The 18,036-nt window shown below is 34.1% G+C and overlaps 2 protein-coding genes across 2 annotated transcripts in view; one reads left to right on the forward strand and one right to left on the reverse strand.

Annotated features, from left to right (window-relative positions):
* Positions 1-3,453, reverse strand: part of LOC123681236 — a 34,652-nt gene extending 31,199 nt beyond the window's left edge. Inside the window, exon 1 of the mRNA XM_045619503.1 lies at positions 3,096-3,453. The gene's annotated coding sequence lies outside the window, so the exon portion shown is untranslated. The remainder of the gene's footprint in view (positions 1-3,095) is intronic.
* Positions 3,454-13,371: 9,918 nt separating this feature from the next.
* LOC123681239 (nicotinamide/nicotinic acid mononucleotide adenylyltransferase 3) lies at positions 13,372-17,999 on the forward strand. Its single transcript, XM_045619506.1, has 6 exons — positions 13,372-13,825; positions 13,879-14,282; positions 14,522-14,623; positions 14,680-14,834; positions 14,938-15,217; positions 17,660-17,999. The coding sequence occupies exons 1-6, from the start codon at positions 13,750-13,752 to the stop codon at positions 17,687-17,689; spliced, it is 1,047 nt and encodes a 348-aa protein (XP_045475462.1). The 5' UTR covers positions 13,372-13,749; the 3' UTR covers positions 17,690-17,999.
* Positions 18,000-18,036: the final 37 nt, after the last annotated feature.

Raw genomic sequence — 18,036 nt, forward strand, 5'->3', positions numbered from 1 at the left:
TCTGTCGACAAGTTTTATCGAAACAACAAAGCATTCTCCTGAGATGGCTCCGGTCGAATTTTTTCCTTTCTAAAACCCAAAAACTTGGAGGCAAGTGGATAGAATACATCAAAGTGAATTCGCTGCAAGTACTGAATTCGATTACTGAAAATGCGTTTAAAAATGTTGTGATGATCGGATTAGTCAATTATTTCCGAAATAATTCACTTGGGCCGATTCTGATGGAAAATAGAATATTGTGTTACATTGATCAGTTTATTTTTGACATAGTATAGCAATCATGAAGTTTGAAACGAAATTACGTATTGAAAATAATGTGATTACCGCAAAATTCAACCTACTAGTTTCGAAATGATGTATTTTCAGACATTTCATTATAAATAATACTATTACGTTCGGGTTCGAGCTTATTCATGATATGAAATTTGGATTTTTGAATCGAGATTCTCGTGTGGAATTTCATCCACTGAATAATTTAAACAATATTCATCCAATCAAACTGATATTAGGAAATCGGTTACAAAACAGTGGAACGCTTGTGGGTATAAATATGGATTCACAAATGCTTGGTTTTCATGATACAGAATGTTGAAGTTTGATTTTTTGTCAATTTTTTTTTTCTCGTAGCATGTTCATTCCACAAGTTATCCAACTGAAATTTGGCATATATAATCCAATTTAGAGTTCACATCACGTGACATCCAAATTTTATTTGCAAATCTATAGGGTGTTATTTTTCTGGAACAGTGGCCGCTTTTCCCTCTAGAATTTTTTTTTGTGGACCACTGAGAGTTTAAAAATATTCAAAAAGAAGCTTAGATCTAGATATAAACTTCGAGTGAACTTTTTGACCTATTGCTGTTTTGTTGATCTGATTTGTGAAAACATTTCAAACAATTCAAAAATCCATTTAGTAGGCTGCGATATTTCATGGCTCGCACTTGGCTCCGATGTCTTTTGTTTTTTTATTTTTCACATGGAATGGATTTAGTTTCATAAGGTTTAATTTTTGAAATTTTTTCCCCATTCTGTAATTGGCTGGAATGGTGTAATAAATAAATATTGAAAAGGGAAAAATCAAAAACGCGCAATAGCTGGCCTGTTCTTTTCTAATCTTGTAATAAGAATTGAATTATTCCATGATATGAAATAAAATAATTAACAATTGCGTAAAATTTTCTGTGCGTTCCTCATCTCATTGTGTTTATTTTCGAATGATGCAACATTTCTGTAGCAATGTTGAAGAATAGTTTGATTTGAGTGTAAGAGAAGTCTTACAAATGATTTCGCTGCTGCAATTCATTATTACCTATGAAAACCTATGGAATCGTCCTAGAAAAAAAATTGACTCCACCCCAAAAATTTTTATAGTTTGTGTTTCGTAATTTTCAGAATCCAAAAGTTAAATTAAAAGAAATTCGTTCTTATATTATGTTCCTATTGAACATAGCTATTTACAGAAAATTCGAGAAAAATATCGGAAACAATAAGCGATATTTCCGTTGATACAGATTCGAGAAACTATACAGGGTGTTCCCAAATTGGAGGTATAAAGGAAAATCAGAGATTCATTGGATATTTTCAACAAAAAAAAAGTCCTATGAACATGAGCCCGCAAACGCTTCGTTTTCGAGATACAGGGTGTTTCTTGTAGTCCTACTTTTTTGTGATGATTATATCTAGATACTTTTATAAATTTTCGGCACAGATTAGGTAAATGAGTATCAAAAATTGATTAATTCATCACAGCTTACTAACTGGAAATTTATAATAATTTGGATTTTTTTAGCAGATAAGACAAAACTACAAAAAACCAAAAAGTATATTCTTTTCACTATTTTCAAACTACCAGAGATCCACAAAAAAAAAAAAAATTCTGGAGGAAAGAAGCGGGAACTGTTCCAGAAAAAATATCCCCCTGTAGATTTGCATTCAAAATTAATACATCACATGATGAAAGCTTTGAATTGGAATATCTGTGCTTAATTTAAGTTGAATATCTTGTGAAGGGATTTCGTCCTTTTCGTTTGAACCGCCAATTCAGGTACATCCTGTATAAAGCTTCATACCAAATTCCGTATGTTTATAGCGAAACCATAACTATAGAAAATTCAAGAAGAATATCGAAAAACAAAAATGTTATATTTCAATGACAACAAATTCGACATAGGACATAGGTTGTTTAATATTTATAGAATATTATATTATAGAATACCAATTCCAAGCTTGGTGGAAAATAGTGTATCACGATGTAGCGACATGAGAACCATAGAAAATTCAACCTGGATATCGAAAAGAATTATCCGATAATTTCGTAACAGCAGATTTGATATTTTGTTAATAAATATACAGAATTATAGAAAATTAAAAAAAGAAAATGGGACAAACCTAATATTCCCGTAATTACAGATCTGATCTAGTTTAGAATTTGCGTGTCTTCATAGAATAACCATTTAAACCTTCGTGCAATATTTCGTGATGATAGCTTCATAAGAACAATAGCAAACTGAGCTGAATGTTAAAAAAAAATTACCCAGTTGTGATTCCGTTATAACATATTACATAAATACAGTTTTCTATGGTTCAATGATTTTCAAAACGGGCAATTTTGGCGCATAAATGAACTAGCGTTGAAAAGCTCATTTGACTTCCTTATTCATTTTTGTTTGGCATAGATTTTTTTGGATTGCGTCAACAAAGTTAATTTATTATTTATTTTTATTTATTTCTTCATTTACATATGTAGAAAACTAAAAATTTAGTAGACATACAACATGTATAAATATTTTCCAATAAAAAATGATATGGCTTAATTGTCAATATTTATGAAACGTAGACCTATAGACCTATAGTACAATACAGTTGAAACACTCAAAAACAGAAGTAGTAGAATTCGTTCGAATCGTAAATAGTCTTTACCAAAAGCAACTTTTTTACTTTTCTGGATGAGGCAGTTGAGTTTAACTCTTTTACATAACTTGGGAGCTTCTTAAACAATTTAAGACAGGTGTAATTAGGACCTTGCTGTTTTTTCTCTATTGTTGCGTGCGGTATAAAAAAATTGTATTTATTACTGTCAAAAAAAAAGTTCTCACCTCGAGTTGTTCCTTCAATCCAAAAATCGCATATCCGAGATGGCACACACGTGAAACAACAACCACTCGTTGGCACACTCGTTCCTACCTCTCCAGAAAGAGAGACAGAAAACAAAACCAACCAACCCCACCGTGTGGTGGCCGGCTAATCGCACAGACCCGATGCCCCGGTGTCAAAAACCCTTCGGGTACGCGACCTCGCGAAAAATGCGAAAAATTCGAGCGAGATCAATCTTAGGAATCCGGTCCCGTGTTTCCGGTTTGGCGGCGCGCTCTGCTCTTCTTCGCTACTGGCTCTCGCTGCAATCTAGTCGCCTTCGCGTCGTCGTTTGCCGATATATCCAGGCGTGCCATGGAACGGCGGCCCGTATTTAAAAGCGTTTTCCCTCTCTATCGCCACGGGCCGGAAGGATATTGTAGAGAGGCCCCACGACGTCGCTCTCGTGCGCTCTTCGATTCCCCACGTTTTCGAACGTATTTTTCGGCCGTATCGATCAATCGGGGGTTGTTGCATGGCTACGACGACTTTTTTTCGGGCGCACCCCGTATACGTTCGCGATTTTCCGGGTCGAATACTTGTAGGTCGCTTATTATTAATACAGGTGAGCTTTCGAGCGTTCGATCATTCCTGCGTCAATTCCACCCTTAATTATTGTAAAGGGTGTTTTTTTTAGAGCTATAGAACTTTAAATTGCAATGAAACAACGATGGATTATTCGATTGACATCAATTTTATTTATGCGCAAGATAATCTTGTGGCATTACATTTTAAATATGATTTCTGGCATATGACCGCCACGGCTGGCTCGGATGTAGTCCAATCTGGACGTCCAATTTTCGATGACTTTTTCCAACATTTGTGGCCGTATATCGGGCAATAACACGGCGAATGTTGTCTTCCAAATGGTCGAGGGTTTGTGGCTTATCCGCATAGACCAATGACTTTACATAGACCCACAGGAAGTAGTCTAGCGGTGTTAAATCACAAGATCTTGGAGGCCAATTCACAGGTCCAAAACGTGAAATTATAGGCAGTCACCAAACGTGTCTTTCAATAAATCGATTGTGGCACGAGCTGTGTGACATGTTGCGCCGTCTTGTTGGAACCACAGCTCCTGGACATCATGGTTGTTCGAGTCAGGAATGAAAAAGTTAGTAATCATGGCTCTATACCGATCACCATTGGCTGTAACGTTCTGGCCATCATCGTTTTTGAAGAAGTACGGACCAATGATTTTACCAGCCCATAAACCGCACCAAACAGTCAGTTTTTCTGGATAAAACGGTGTTTCGACATACACTTGAGGATAAGCTTCACTCCAAAAGCGGCAGTTTTGTTTGTTGACGTAGCCATTCAACCAGAAGTGCGCTTCATTGCTAAACAAAATAAAATGGACGTAGTGCGCGATACGTATTCCGCACAGAACCATTATTTTCGAAATAAAATTGCACTATTTGCAAACGTTGTTCAGGCGTGAGTCTATTCATGATGAATTGCCAAACCAAACTGAAAATAAATCACTTGACAACTGTTAAATCGGTTGCCATCTTGAACAGTAACGTCAACTTAAAGTTAGTCAGATTCTGTCTAATAACGAACTCAACCACAGCATTCGAGATCCAAACCTAGCCTGAAAATAGCAAGTTTCTAAATCCAGTCTTAAAATTCAAAAAATACAGAGACCACCTGATTACATATTACAGGCACCGTGTTCGGGGAACGAGCGCTTGAAAATCGCCAATTCACTAGAATTGCCAGAGTGATGCACTCGTAGGAAGATGTTCGTCTGGTTACGTCAATAAAGATAAAGGCAACGGAGTTGAAAGATCTCATATTATGGCAGTAGGTGGATGTTTAACATATCCCAGACTGTTTGTTCTATTGTGCAATGAGATTTCTCGAAAGATACTGCTTTCTAGTCATGTAGTTCCGCATGATGCATCAAGGAGCCAATTACATAAGTCTCCTTATATTGTGATGATTGTTCTCTTCTCCGCGTATATGGTTCAATTGTTACAATTGCATTTGTCTGATTTTGACTTGGATGTAATAAGTTCTGACCAGAATGTATTGAACAATTCTGACGTTGGTACAGGAATAGGTCAATTTAGGATATATTAACTTCCTTGAAATTTGTATTCACTGAATGGATTGCGTTGAAGGATCCTTCTTGAGGTCGTAATTGAAAAACTCCCTAAACGATGTTCGAATTTCAAACAAGTTATCGTCAATGACCTTATTTCGAAAAAAATCTATCTAAATGAACAGGAAATAACAAATTTCAGCTCCATGTTTCCGAGATATCGAAAATTTCAAAAAAAATTTTTTATGATTATGAACTAATGGGTGTTTTTTTTCGAGGTATATAACTTTAAGTTGGCATTACTGTTCAAGATGGCGACAGATTTAACAGCTGTCAAGTGATTTATTCTCAGTTTGGTTTGGCAATTCATCATGAATAGACTCACGCCTGAACAACGCTTGCAAATAGTGCAATTTTATTTCGTAAATATTGGTTCTGTGCGGAATATGTATCGCGCACTACGTCCATTTTATTTTGTTTAGCGATGAAGCGCAGTTCTGGTTGAATGGCTACGTCAACAAACAAAACTGCCGTATTTGGAGTGAAGCTAATCCCCAAGTGTATGTCGAAACACCGTTACATCCAGAAAAACTGACTGTTCGGTGCGCTTTATGGGCTGGTGGAATCATTGGTCCGTACTTCTTCAAAAACGATGATGGCCAGAACGTTACAGCCAATGGTGATCGGTATAGATTACTAACTTTTTCATTCCTGAATTGAACAACCATAATGTCCAGGAGCTGTGGTTTCAACAAGACGGCGCAACATGTCACACAGCTCGTGACACAATCGATTTATTGAAAAACACGTTTGGTGACCGCCTAATTTCACGTTTTGGACCTGTGAATTGACCTCCAAGATCTTGTGATTTAACACCGCTAGACTACTTTCTGTGGGGCTATGTAAAGTCATTGGTCTATGCGGATAAGCCACAAACCCTTGACCATTTGGAAAACAACATTTGCCGTGTTATTGCCGATATACGGCCACAAATGTTGGAAAAAGTCATCGAAAATTGGACGTCCAGATTGGACTACATCCGAGCCAGCCGTGGCGGTCATATGCTAGAAATCATATTTAAAATGTAATGCCACAAGATTATCTTGCGGATAAATAAAATTCATGTCAATCGAATAATCCATCGTTATTTTATTGCAATTCAAAGTTCTATAGCTCTAAAAAAACACCATTTAGTACATTAGTTACTAAGAATTGAACGATATACGCTTCAAAACGTATTTTGACATTGTAAAAAACCATTACAAATAAAATTAAAGTAAAATATAATATCTACTCGTTTATTTCAATATCAAAATGAAAACTCTTACATTTCAATTATGATATTTAAAGCCATTTTCCTCTCGAAATTCGTCAGAAATTTTGGGAAATTATTTCATCAAAAATTTTCCTATCTGAGTCCCGTAAAAATCACTTAAAAAAAACGTTGCGATGAAACATTTTCTTTCTCCAGACATATTCTCGAGGATTTTTCCAGGTGGAAATTGACACAATTGCTGCGTTATTTTCTCTGGAAAACACGCCAACTGAAGAATGCGAGGTATCCACATCTCAGCACTAACTTTAATGTTGGCACCTCGTCTGGAATACAAAGGCTTTTTCTCAAGTTCCGTATATCGATTCGAAACAGTCTCTTTTTCATTTCGAACAAGTAAAACTCGTGTTGAAATTTTAATGGATGTTTTGCTATTCGAAAGAATATCATTTCCCAATTCTGTCTCATTTAATGTGAATCTAACATAAAAAGTTGCCATTTAAGATATGGATTTATTATGATTATTCCGATTTTTCATCCGCGAAACTGCTTTTGGGTCTCTTACGTAAGGAAATAGATGAAATAATGATAATTTTAAATTGACACAATTTTTCAATAAAATAAACGATCACTTTCGAGAGAATAGAGCGATAACTTCAAGAATTCCATCTCTAAGATTTTGAATCGATTGTGTAGTATTATTGGCATAGATCTAATCTTTTACGTGTTCTCAAAAAAAGTCTAAGTATGTTGAATCACAAAATCTCGGTGGTCAATTGTGATCACCTCTTTGAAAAATATCACGGCCAGGAAACTTTTTTTTTTATTCTCAGTTGTTCTTCTGTGACGTACACGGTTTCGATTCTTCACATCACTAACATGTCCCCTCTGCTCATATTTTTCCACCAGCTTCACTATTACAGACTGAGAAGGTACTTCACAACGAACCAGAAGTGCTTTGGTTTTACGAACTGTTCCTTCAAAGTTTCCACCGTTTTTAATTGTAGATTTTAACCTTAGATTAAAAAACATAGATAGAGGTAGCATATGTCATTTTCAGTAAGCAAATTTTGTCACCAACATGAACTATTAAATTTGACATGAAGCGCGCGGAAATAAACACATATCAGTGATACGATTTTTACTCAATTCGCGAGTTTCTTCACAAAGAACGCATTTCTTATGTCCCATAGTGAATTAACGTTTCATATTAACTTGAAATATATTGAAATAAATACGTAAATATATCAGAAATTCAGAAAACAAACTTCAAGCCTGCCAAACGACCTGAAACAACCGATGACACTAGGAGAGCAAAAGTTGCCAAACCTTGGATTTCAGCAGATAGATACAGAAAATAATACATATTCTGCTTTTTATAAATTACACAATTGGGAAATATATCGAATTCCAAATATTCAAATTTGCATATTCAATCGAGAATCACTCAAATAAATATATTTCATTCAATATAATATAAATTCATAACGATATAGTAAAATTGTGGATTTGAAAATATATCACAATCCGACAACGTAATCTAACCATGTTGGGGACATGTAAAAATTGCGTGTACTTCCTATATTCATGTTTATTGCTCTATGATTTCTACCATTTCAATGAGTTGTTGAAACGTGTATCATTCCATTATTAGTGATGGCGTAGTTATTACCTGTCAAATGTCAAAATATGACAGCATCAAAAGTGACAGATGTCCAGATAGCGGGCTATTAAAAACGAAACATCTAATTGAAAAACTCTTTATTAGTTAGTTTTTAAGCACTGGATAAGGATCTAATCAATTAAATAAATTTGAATTGTAAATGGTCTATGCTTACCTATAATAGTGAAACTATAGAAAAAAAATATCTTGTAAACTGATGAGTTTAAATATCGCAAATTGTAGCCTAGTCCAAAGAATTCTAGTTTCTTTATGAATGTACGAAATTCGTCTCCTGAAAAGTACCTACACTAGTTAATGAATGTGACACACATTCATCACGTTGTTTAACTTTCTTTGGAGGTTACACGATTGACATTGAGTTTACGTATTAATTTAACGTATTAACAATACTGTCACATCTGAGGTCACAAACGTTTTGTACGGACACAAGGACATTGATTTTCACGCAAATCAATTATTTAGTATATGAAGGAAGCTGCAAGTAAAATTTTCCTGTTCGTTATTTTCGATACCAATTTTGGTTCACAGTTTACATTCTGAAATCTGAATAGCGCAAAAATCACCTCAATTTTTCGTTTATTCAATCAATTTCTCTTTGTTAATTCACTACAAAAATATTAAAATACACAATTCTATAACTAAGGAATTTATTATAATACAATTTCGTCGATTCAAGGCCTATTTAGGTATATGATTTTTCAAAACGAGTTCTTTTGATTAGTTACTTCGATCAGTGACAAAATTCGTACATTGGATTCTATAAAATAAGAAAGAACAGTGCGGTAAAGTAGCACATTTTTTCACCAAATTTCATGTGGTTATCTATATCCCCAAAAAGTCTCTATCATTTTAAGTTTGTTCCCAATTTTTCAAAATAAAAAATGTTACGTCACTGAGATATTTCAAAAGAAAAATTATTTTTGGATAGCTAGTTCTATTTCTGACAAAAACTCCAATTCTTTTTTTCAAATTAGGCACCGTTTTTGTGCAAAAAATAAAACATCTTAACCTGCATACCTTATGAAAAACTATACAGGGTGATTCACCGGAATGGCCTATCAGAAGTGTATGGAAAATTACTCATAATTTCGCACTGAAAGTTTGCATATTGGGGTTTAAGACAATGATCTTCCTCCCTAAAATATTTTTAGATCTCTACAACTTCCGGTTATACCGGAAACAGACTACTACTTTCTCATTTCAAATGGAACACTCAATAGTTTTGAGTAAAAACTCAACAGTTTATGAGTTAATGAGATTCTTATGAAAAAAATAATGGCGACAAGGACCCACATTTTTTTGAATATTTCGGCAGAAAAAGCTCTTTCAGAAAACATTTTTTTCTTTTTGGATTCTGCAAATACGTAGTATTATAAGACTTTTTGCGGTTTGGAAAAAAATTTACAGGATGTTCATAAGAAGATCATGAACTGGGATAACTCAAAGATTTTCATATTAGAACCTTTATTTTTTATTATTTCAGTTGATTCTACGTACCAAAATAGTGGGGTTACTTGAGCAAACCCTATACATAAAATAAATACTTTAAGAGTTATCGGGGAAGAACCTTGCATGAGGAAAAACCGCAATTCCTCACTGTGTAGAGTAGTCTGTGACTTCCGGAAAACACAGAAAGAAACTAAAATCGATGTTTCTATAACTAAATTTCACATTTCATGAATTATAATTTATTTTTCGTTGAGATTGTTGGGAAATCCATAAACCAATACAATTTTCATTCACGAATAATTCATTACAATTCTTGAAATGTCAAATTTAGTTATGGAAACATCGAGTTTTAGTTTATTTCTGAGTTTTCCGGAAGTCACAGACTACTCCACTCAGTTATAAATTGCGGTTTTTCCTCATTTGAAATTCTTCCTCGATAACTCTTAAAGTATTAATTTTAGGTATAGGGTTTGCTTAGTTATCTCCACAATTTTTGTAAGTAGAATCGACTGAAATAATGAAAAATATAGGTTCTAATTTGAAAATCTTGAGTTTTGATGAATTTGATTTGTCCAAGTTCATGATCTTCTCATGAACACCCTGTACATAAATGATGAACATACTTTTTTAATTGCATGTCATTAAATGCGCAATAACTGCATCTTGAAACACACTAAATTCAATTTGAATACCTATCACGACCGGTTTCACAGCAATGAAAAAAATAGTCAGTTTTAAGGAAAACTTCAACACCCAGTATCTTGGAATATGAAGCATTTACGAACTAAAGTTATATAGCAAACTTTCTTTATTTTCTCATGTAGAATCACTCCCTGAAGATTTCCATACAATAAGGCCCTGTATATGTGAGCGCGCATCCACCATAATAAAAATACTTATTTTGTTAGGGAAGACCTGCATGAATTGAATTTTGGAGGTCTTTGAAGAATGATACTTGTAGTGAAAAACAATATAGGTACCTTCTACAGGATGGCCACTGTTTCAATGGGATTGTATTGGTAACTTTTAAACCATGAGAGTTAGAAGGTCGGTCAAATGGAGAAAAAGTTGCATGCATAGAAGCATTATCAAGCAGTTCAAACAAATCGAGATTATCAGGGCCAGTTATTGAGATATCATAAGAAAAGTAAATTCTGTCATTTTGATTTTTCTTTTTTTCCCACTTCATTTCAAATATTATCAAAAAATGTTACAGGAATTTTTTGTTCGACAGTAAATTGTTCTCAATTTGACGTAATCAGATTTCGTATCCAACGTTTCGTGCTCTCTGGGCCACCCTCAACCTCATTTTTTTCAATACGGACCCGTATATTTTATGACACTTTTCGAAATAACTTTTAACGCTGAATTCAACGATATCATACAATGTCATTCAAAGTTGATTTTCAGGTGATTTTGACCCTTATCCAAATTTCTTTGGGTCGGATCTGTATTACATTTCGGTACCTTTAGTTTGATTAACAACAAGCAATACATTTCGATGAGAAAATCAACTTACTCATCTTGAACTAAATGGAACATATCAGAATCAAATCAAGAAACAAGTAATAATTATTTACATATTTCAATTCATAATAATTGAACGAATTATCATTTAATGAAAGAAAAATCGAATGATTTGTCGAAAGTAAATGAAAATGAATGAAGTAAGTGTTCGAAATGTCCACCATTTTGTAAAAAGCACTTAACGGTTCTGGAACCCATACTTCTTATACATTTGCTCATTTCGTCTTCTTGAATACCTTCCAATACATTCTCAATCTTCTCGCGAGAAATCACTATTGTTGGATTTGTCATTTGTTCCAGAATCGAACTTTATTTTGATATCATTACGATATAAGTTTTGAAGGCTTGGTATTCAAATTTAAAATCATTGTATTCGCGTCTCTTGACTATTTTATTAACAGCAGTTTTTGATTAATTGCATTCACTACAGATCCGACCCAAAGAAATTTGGATAAGGGTCAAAATCACCTGAAAATCAACTTTGAATGACATTGTATGATATATCGTTGAATTCAGCGTTAAAAGTTATTTCGAAAAGTGTCATAAAATATACAGGTCCGTATTGAAAAAAATGAGGTTGAGGGTGGCCCAGAGAGCACGAAACGTTGGATACGAAATCTGATTACGTCAAATTGAGAACAATTTATTGTCGAATAAAAAATTCCTGTAACATTTTTTGATAATATTTGAAATGAAGTGGGAAAAAAAGAAAAATCAAAATGACAGAATTTACTTTTCTTATGATATCTCAATAACTGGCCCTGATAATCTCGATTTGTTTGAACTGCTTGATAATGCTTCTATGCATGCAACTTTTTCTCCATTTGACCGACCTTCTAACTCTCATGGTTTAAAAGTTACCAATACAATCCCATTGAAAAAGTGGCCATCCTGTATATTAAATGAATTCATCAATAGATCCCTAACACAGAATATAAAGATCATTTTATAGTCGAGCGCATCCGCCATAAAATTAGTCAATAATAATTCTCTAGTCAAATTGATATTTTTTTCATGGCTGGGACCGTTTCGCATATTTTCGAGTACTTTTCGCGTCGATAGCCACCTCCGATGATGTTTCCGAGATAAGAATCGCACATGCTATAAAGAAAACCACATATGTCTCGTTGTTCTTCAGTTCACATTCGAATCGAGCAAGAGCCAGAACAATGGAGCAGATGATAGGTGGGGTGCATTTAATATTAGGTAAAAATGGCAGTCGAACGCAATTCCTGCGAGAAGGCATAGATTACACCTTTCCGGACTACATATTCATCCTGAGAAAGCCGCAAAACCTGCTTTTCTTCAACCTTCTCGTGGAAGACGTTCTGCCAAATTCTAAAAAGTTGGAAGTCGACAACGACGAGAAAACTGTCTGTGTGAAATTTTGCGTGATCAAGCTAGATCCCAACGAGTGCAAACACTACGGCTTTATGGTCAAGCTGCCCGTGGAATGTATAGAACGCGCTGATTGTATTGTAAGTAGAAAAAGAGTACAGGTTAAATTTCGGATTCGTCCTAATGAAGATCTCAAGTGGTTCCTTTGCGGCCTCACCGACTCGAAATTGGAAAAGAAAATCGTGCAAAATTACCAAGTGAGAATCATACGTCCTAACTCTCCTATCTCTTCTCCTGATGTATCTGATGATGATGATGATGATGACTGGAAAACGACAGAATTATAATGTTTAAACGTTTCTTGTTTGTTCGAAAGTATTTCATTGTGTTTGTGATGCGTTATACATAATTTATTTAGTTTTATAATCAGTTATTATTGTTGTAACGAAAAAATTACCTTGCCCCTAATAAATTCTAAGATATTGATTTGGCGAGTTGTTTCATTAGTTGCTACAGTTGGTTGAAGTTCTCCACTGTTTTATTTTAGAGAGGGAAATTGAATTATCGAAAAAAAGAGGAATAATTCACCCTTGTTACCAGGAAAACTTCAATTTTTTAAAAGTTTCTATCGTTTGATCAGTACCTGCGACATCTAGTGATGTTCAGCTAAACTAAAGCTAACAGGGCAATTTTCAATGAGCAAAAAGGAGAGAATTCGCGGAACTAACCATTTTTTGGCAAATAAATTAATTTCTCCATTAAACAAATTATCTTTGTTCCTCTTTCAATTCTCGGGTATACAAAATCTCATTTCGTGAAGTAAACCAAACATTTTGAAAAAAAAAATGGTGAATGCGCGTACGGTAATTTGGGTATATGTACCGACACATGTCTCTAATATGTATTTCGGTTTCACAATACGCAAATTATTCAGATAACGTTCCAATCATCATAAATTCACATTATATTCGCCATTCTATAAAGAAATATTTATCGAACCAATTCTAAATTATGAAGAAAACGCAAAGAGAATCACTGAATGTCAATGTCAAACGAACCAAAACAAAAATTCGAAGTGGTGAAATGTTACCTCTAATGATATCATATCTCTCTTTAAATAATCGAGAAGGAAGGAAAACTTATTTTTATCAGAAAATCCCGATAAATCTTTGAACAATATTACACCTTGAATAGGAAAAGCTGAATTTACAACCTTCTTGTAGTTGGTTGACAATCTTCAAAAACTTCTAGAGTTTTCAACTTGGTTTTGATTAATTTTAAATTCTAATACAGTGTGAAATGCCTCCAAATAGAATCGTATTATTAGCTTGTGGATCTTTCAATCCACCTACAAATATGCACTTGAGGATGTTTGGTAAGGCATACCAATTGATTTATCAAATAAAAAATCCAACAAACGTATTCCAGAAATCGCAAGAGATCATCTTCACCGAATGGGCACACATACAGTTGTCGGAGGCTTCATTTCACCAGTTCATGATGCCTACGCTAAAAACGATCTAGAATCCGCTACCCACAGAAAAGAAATGGTCAGGCTCGCTCTGAGAAGTAGCGACTGGATCAAACTATCCGAATGGGAGTGCAACAAGGAAAGCTGGAGCCGAACCAGGGATGTTCTGGATTACCATCAGAACCACGTCAATGAAATCCTTCAAGTATCCATGAACGATAACAGTAATTTCGATGAAGAGTATAATTGGTCGCACGATAATGTAAGGAATGGCTTTTTGGACACTGTGGGTGTTAAACTGCTATGTGGAGCAGATTTATTGGAATCCTTTGGTACGCCTGGACTATGGTCGGATGCTGATGTAAGTTAAAAACAACTGATTCATATTTTTTCACAAAACTCCACGTCATGTAGATTTTTCCTTCGGTATACTTAATTCAGTGTTCTAAATACTAAACTGAAGTCAAAACTTCCTGATTTGTAACATGTTATGAAAACAGAGAATGATACTTTCAAGAACATGGTTTTTACTACTTTTTTGGAACACCATAAGCAAAATGGCAAAACTTAAAACCTAACCTTCACATTATTTCTCAACAGATTGAAGAGATAGTAGGTAAATATGGCTTGGTTGTCATAACCAGAAGCAAGACGAATCCGCTAGAATTCATTTACAATTCAGATGTACTGACTAGATATATGGTAAGTCCATATTAAACTTATAAGAAAATTTTTTTATCGGTAGTAATGAATTCTAGGCCAACATCTCAATTGTAACGGAATGGATCGGTAATGAAGTGAGTTCAACCAAAGTTAGGAGAGCTATCAGACGAAACGAGTCGGTCAAGTACTTAATACCAGATCCAGTCATCGATTACATTCAGAAGAAGGGCCTTTATGGGTGCAAGAATATGTGAGTATCCCCACAAATATCTAAAGAAATCATTGTTTGAATATTAACAAATTAGAACGTTCCTCTCAATGAAATTTTATCTGTTCATGCCTTCCGGAAACAGTAAGTACAACACAAACATAATCTTAAACATGAACTCGGAAACCAGGCAGATGAACGTGGTTTTGGCTTCACCGTCGACAATCTCTAACTGCATGAACATATGCAACAATAACCTCTTCAACAGGCTTCAGTCTCATGGCGATTACTCTGATATGAATACGGAGGACGTATCGAAAAAAAATCAAACTACCACTCTTTCTCTAGCTAACTTCAAGCATCCCGGACAGGCTGTTAAAGTGAAGACTGAACGAAGAGCCGTTAGAAAGATTAATTTAGATAAGGTAGGTGAAGCCGATAACGTTGAAAAGAAGGTTGATTCGAATGCTTGGCTGTACATCCCGAAATATTCAGAAACTAGTAACTCGAAAAGAAATATTGATTCCAACTCTGGCCTGAGTAGCAGCCAAAGTTCCGGTACCCCAAAAAAAAATGTTGATTGTAAGGCTTGCTTAAACAGCCCAAAAAGTTCCAAAATCAGTTATCCCGAAGAAAAGATTGATTTGAACTACTGTCTGAGCATCAGGAAAAATATCCCTGAAGCTGGTAACCCTGAAAAAAATGTTGATTCCGACTCTTGTCTGAGTAGCAGGCAAAGTTCCAAAATAGGTTCCCCGAAAAAAATTGTTGATTCGAACTCTTGCTTGAATAGTCCAAAAACTTCAAAACTTAGTAACCCTGAAGAGAAGGATGATTTGAACTACTGCCTAAGTATCGGGAAAAGTCCTAAAGCTGGTAACTCTGAAAAAAATGTTGATTCCGACTCTTGTCTGAGTAGCAGGCAAAGTTCTAAAATAGGTACCCCGAAAAAAATTGTTGATTCGAACTCTTGCTTGAATAGTCCAAAAACTTCAAAATTTAATAACTCTGAAGAGAAGGATGATTTGAACTACTGCCTAAGTATCAGGAAAAGTCCTAAAGCTGGTAACTCTGAAAAAAATGTTGATTCCGACTCTTGTCTGAGTAGCAGGCAAAGTTCCAAAACAGGTACCCCAAAAAAAATTGCTGATTCGAACTCTTGCTTTAGTAGCCCAAAAAGTTCCAAAATCAGTTACTCTGAAGAAAATGTTGATTTGAACTACTATCTGAGTATCAGAAGAAGTCATAAAGCTGATAATTCTGAAAAAAATGTTGATTCCAACTCTTGCGTGAAAAAAAAAGTTGATTCAAACGCTTGCTTAAGTAGTCCGAAAAATTGCAAAATCAGTTACTCTGAAGAGAAGGATGATTTAAACTATTACCCAAGTAGCACAAAAAGTCCCAAAACTAGTAGTCTAAGTCCCAAAACCAGCAATACAGAAAAAAAGGTTGGTAAGAAATCTTGTCTGAGAAGTACGAAAAGTTCAGACGATTTTCTGTTACTTGGTGAAGTTGATAAGTGTTCGTCGAGATGTAAGTCCAAAAGTAGTTTGAAAAATTGCAAAAGTTGTGAAGAGAATATCCTAAAATTTATATTCACCGAGCATGGAGTCAAGGTTATTAGTGATTTTGAAACTTTTGTTTAGAATTTTAAAATCTGAGTGATTTTGAAAAGTATTGTGCTCAATATCAAAGTAAAATGTCTTTATTCAGAAAATAATATATTCAAGTGATAATTGGTTGTTATGTACCGAAAAAGTTTCAGCTTAAAAAGCAACATGAACAAAATAATTAGACTGAATATGATGCCAAAATGTTTTTTTGACTATATGTAAGTCTATTATTCTGATGCCTCAATTTCAACAGCTTCTTTGTGGTTTCTAAAAGCTCATTTAGTAAAAACATTTGGTTGGTCTCAGTTCACTTTGAAATTTTTTATTTATAATGTTTGTATAACTATTTAGATATGCCAAAATATTATTTTAGAACTAGATTTCGAAATTTTTATTTTGATATGGTTAAATATGTAGTTCATATAGAACTGTCTTCCAACAGATGAAATATTATTTTTGAAGGGATTACATGTAGTTTAAAAAATATTTATTTCTCTATTTCTGTATCGTAATGAGTTCATTACAGTTCTAAAAGCAGTGCTGTAATTAATTCATTACAGCATTGTTTTCAGGAATATTTTTCGTTTTTTGGTTGTCTACACTGACTTTTGATCCTATCAAATTTTAGCACGCATTAATTGTCAATATAATACGATTTGGATATGGTGAAATGAATTGCAACATTATTCGCATTTCTCTTAATTGAGTTGAATCGATTTCGTCAGACATAATTCACTAATTTAATGCGAAATTACAAATTATTTCAAAATTCGAAACGTGTGATTCAAAGTCAAATTCCGTAATCTGTCAATTTTCGAACAGTCGCACCAACTGCCAAGATGCAATACAAGTCACTAGGATGTATAATCTGAATTTTTCATTGAATTTCGACAATATTTCACAAAACTTGACTGAAATAGAGAAAATATCGTCTAATACTCGTTGCAGAAGGCAATTCCAACACAAATGAGAAATGAGTGCATATGTGTTGGAATAGAAGCCCATTCTGCAACTTGTTTTAGAAAATACTACTATTGTGTATATTCTATTCTTGGGCATTAGGTGAACCGATTTTTTGTAAAATAAATTGCTATCAACTTAAGAACTACATTTAATCCCTATTACTAAAATTCAATGAATTTGACATTAGAGCAGATAATTTTTATTAAAAACTGACGTGTTACTTTTGAAGTTGTGATACTTTTATTTGTTAGATGTATCTTTTTTTTTAAAGAGCATGTTCTTCTGTTTCAGACATCTGTAGCTCCTGCATGTCCCCTTTAATTCAACTTCATACATGTATGCGCTTGCCATATACTACCCCTTTTAGTGTGCAAGAAATTTTCCATCAAGATCTTTTTGCCAAAGATGTACTTAGTATTTATTTTTTTGCCATCACACTTCGAGAATTATTTTTCAGTTTACAATTAGATAGTTTTTTTTTTTGTTATTAATCTTTAGTCTATATAAGGTTCGTTTGAAATTTATATATTTATGAAGAAATTGTTATATTTTTCTACTGTTCACTTATATTTCACATTTTGTTCGTTTGTTAAGGTTGTAACGTAAGTAAATATATTGATACTTATGAATATTTGGTGTTTTTTTTATTGAGTTTTCGAGATCCTTTC

The sequence above is a fragment of the Harmonia axyridis genome, chromosome 5, assembly GCF_914767665.1.
Source record: "Harmonia axyridis chromosome 5, icHarAxyr1.1, whole genome shotgun sequence".
Lineage (NCBI taxonomy): Eukaryota > Metazoa > Arthropoda > Insecta > Coleoptera > Coccinellidae > Harmonia > Harmonia axyridis.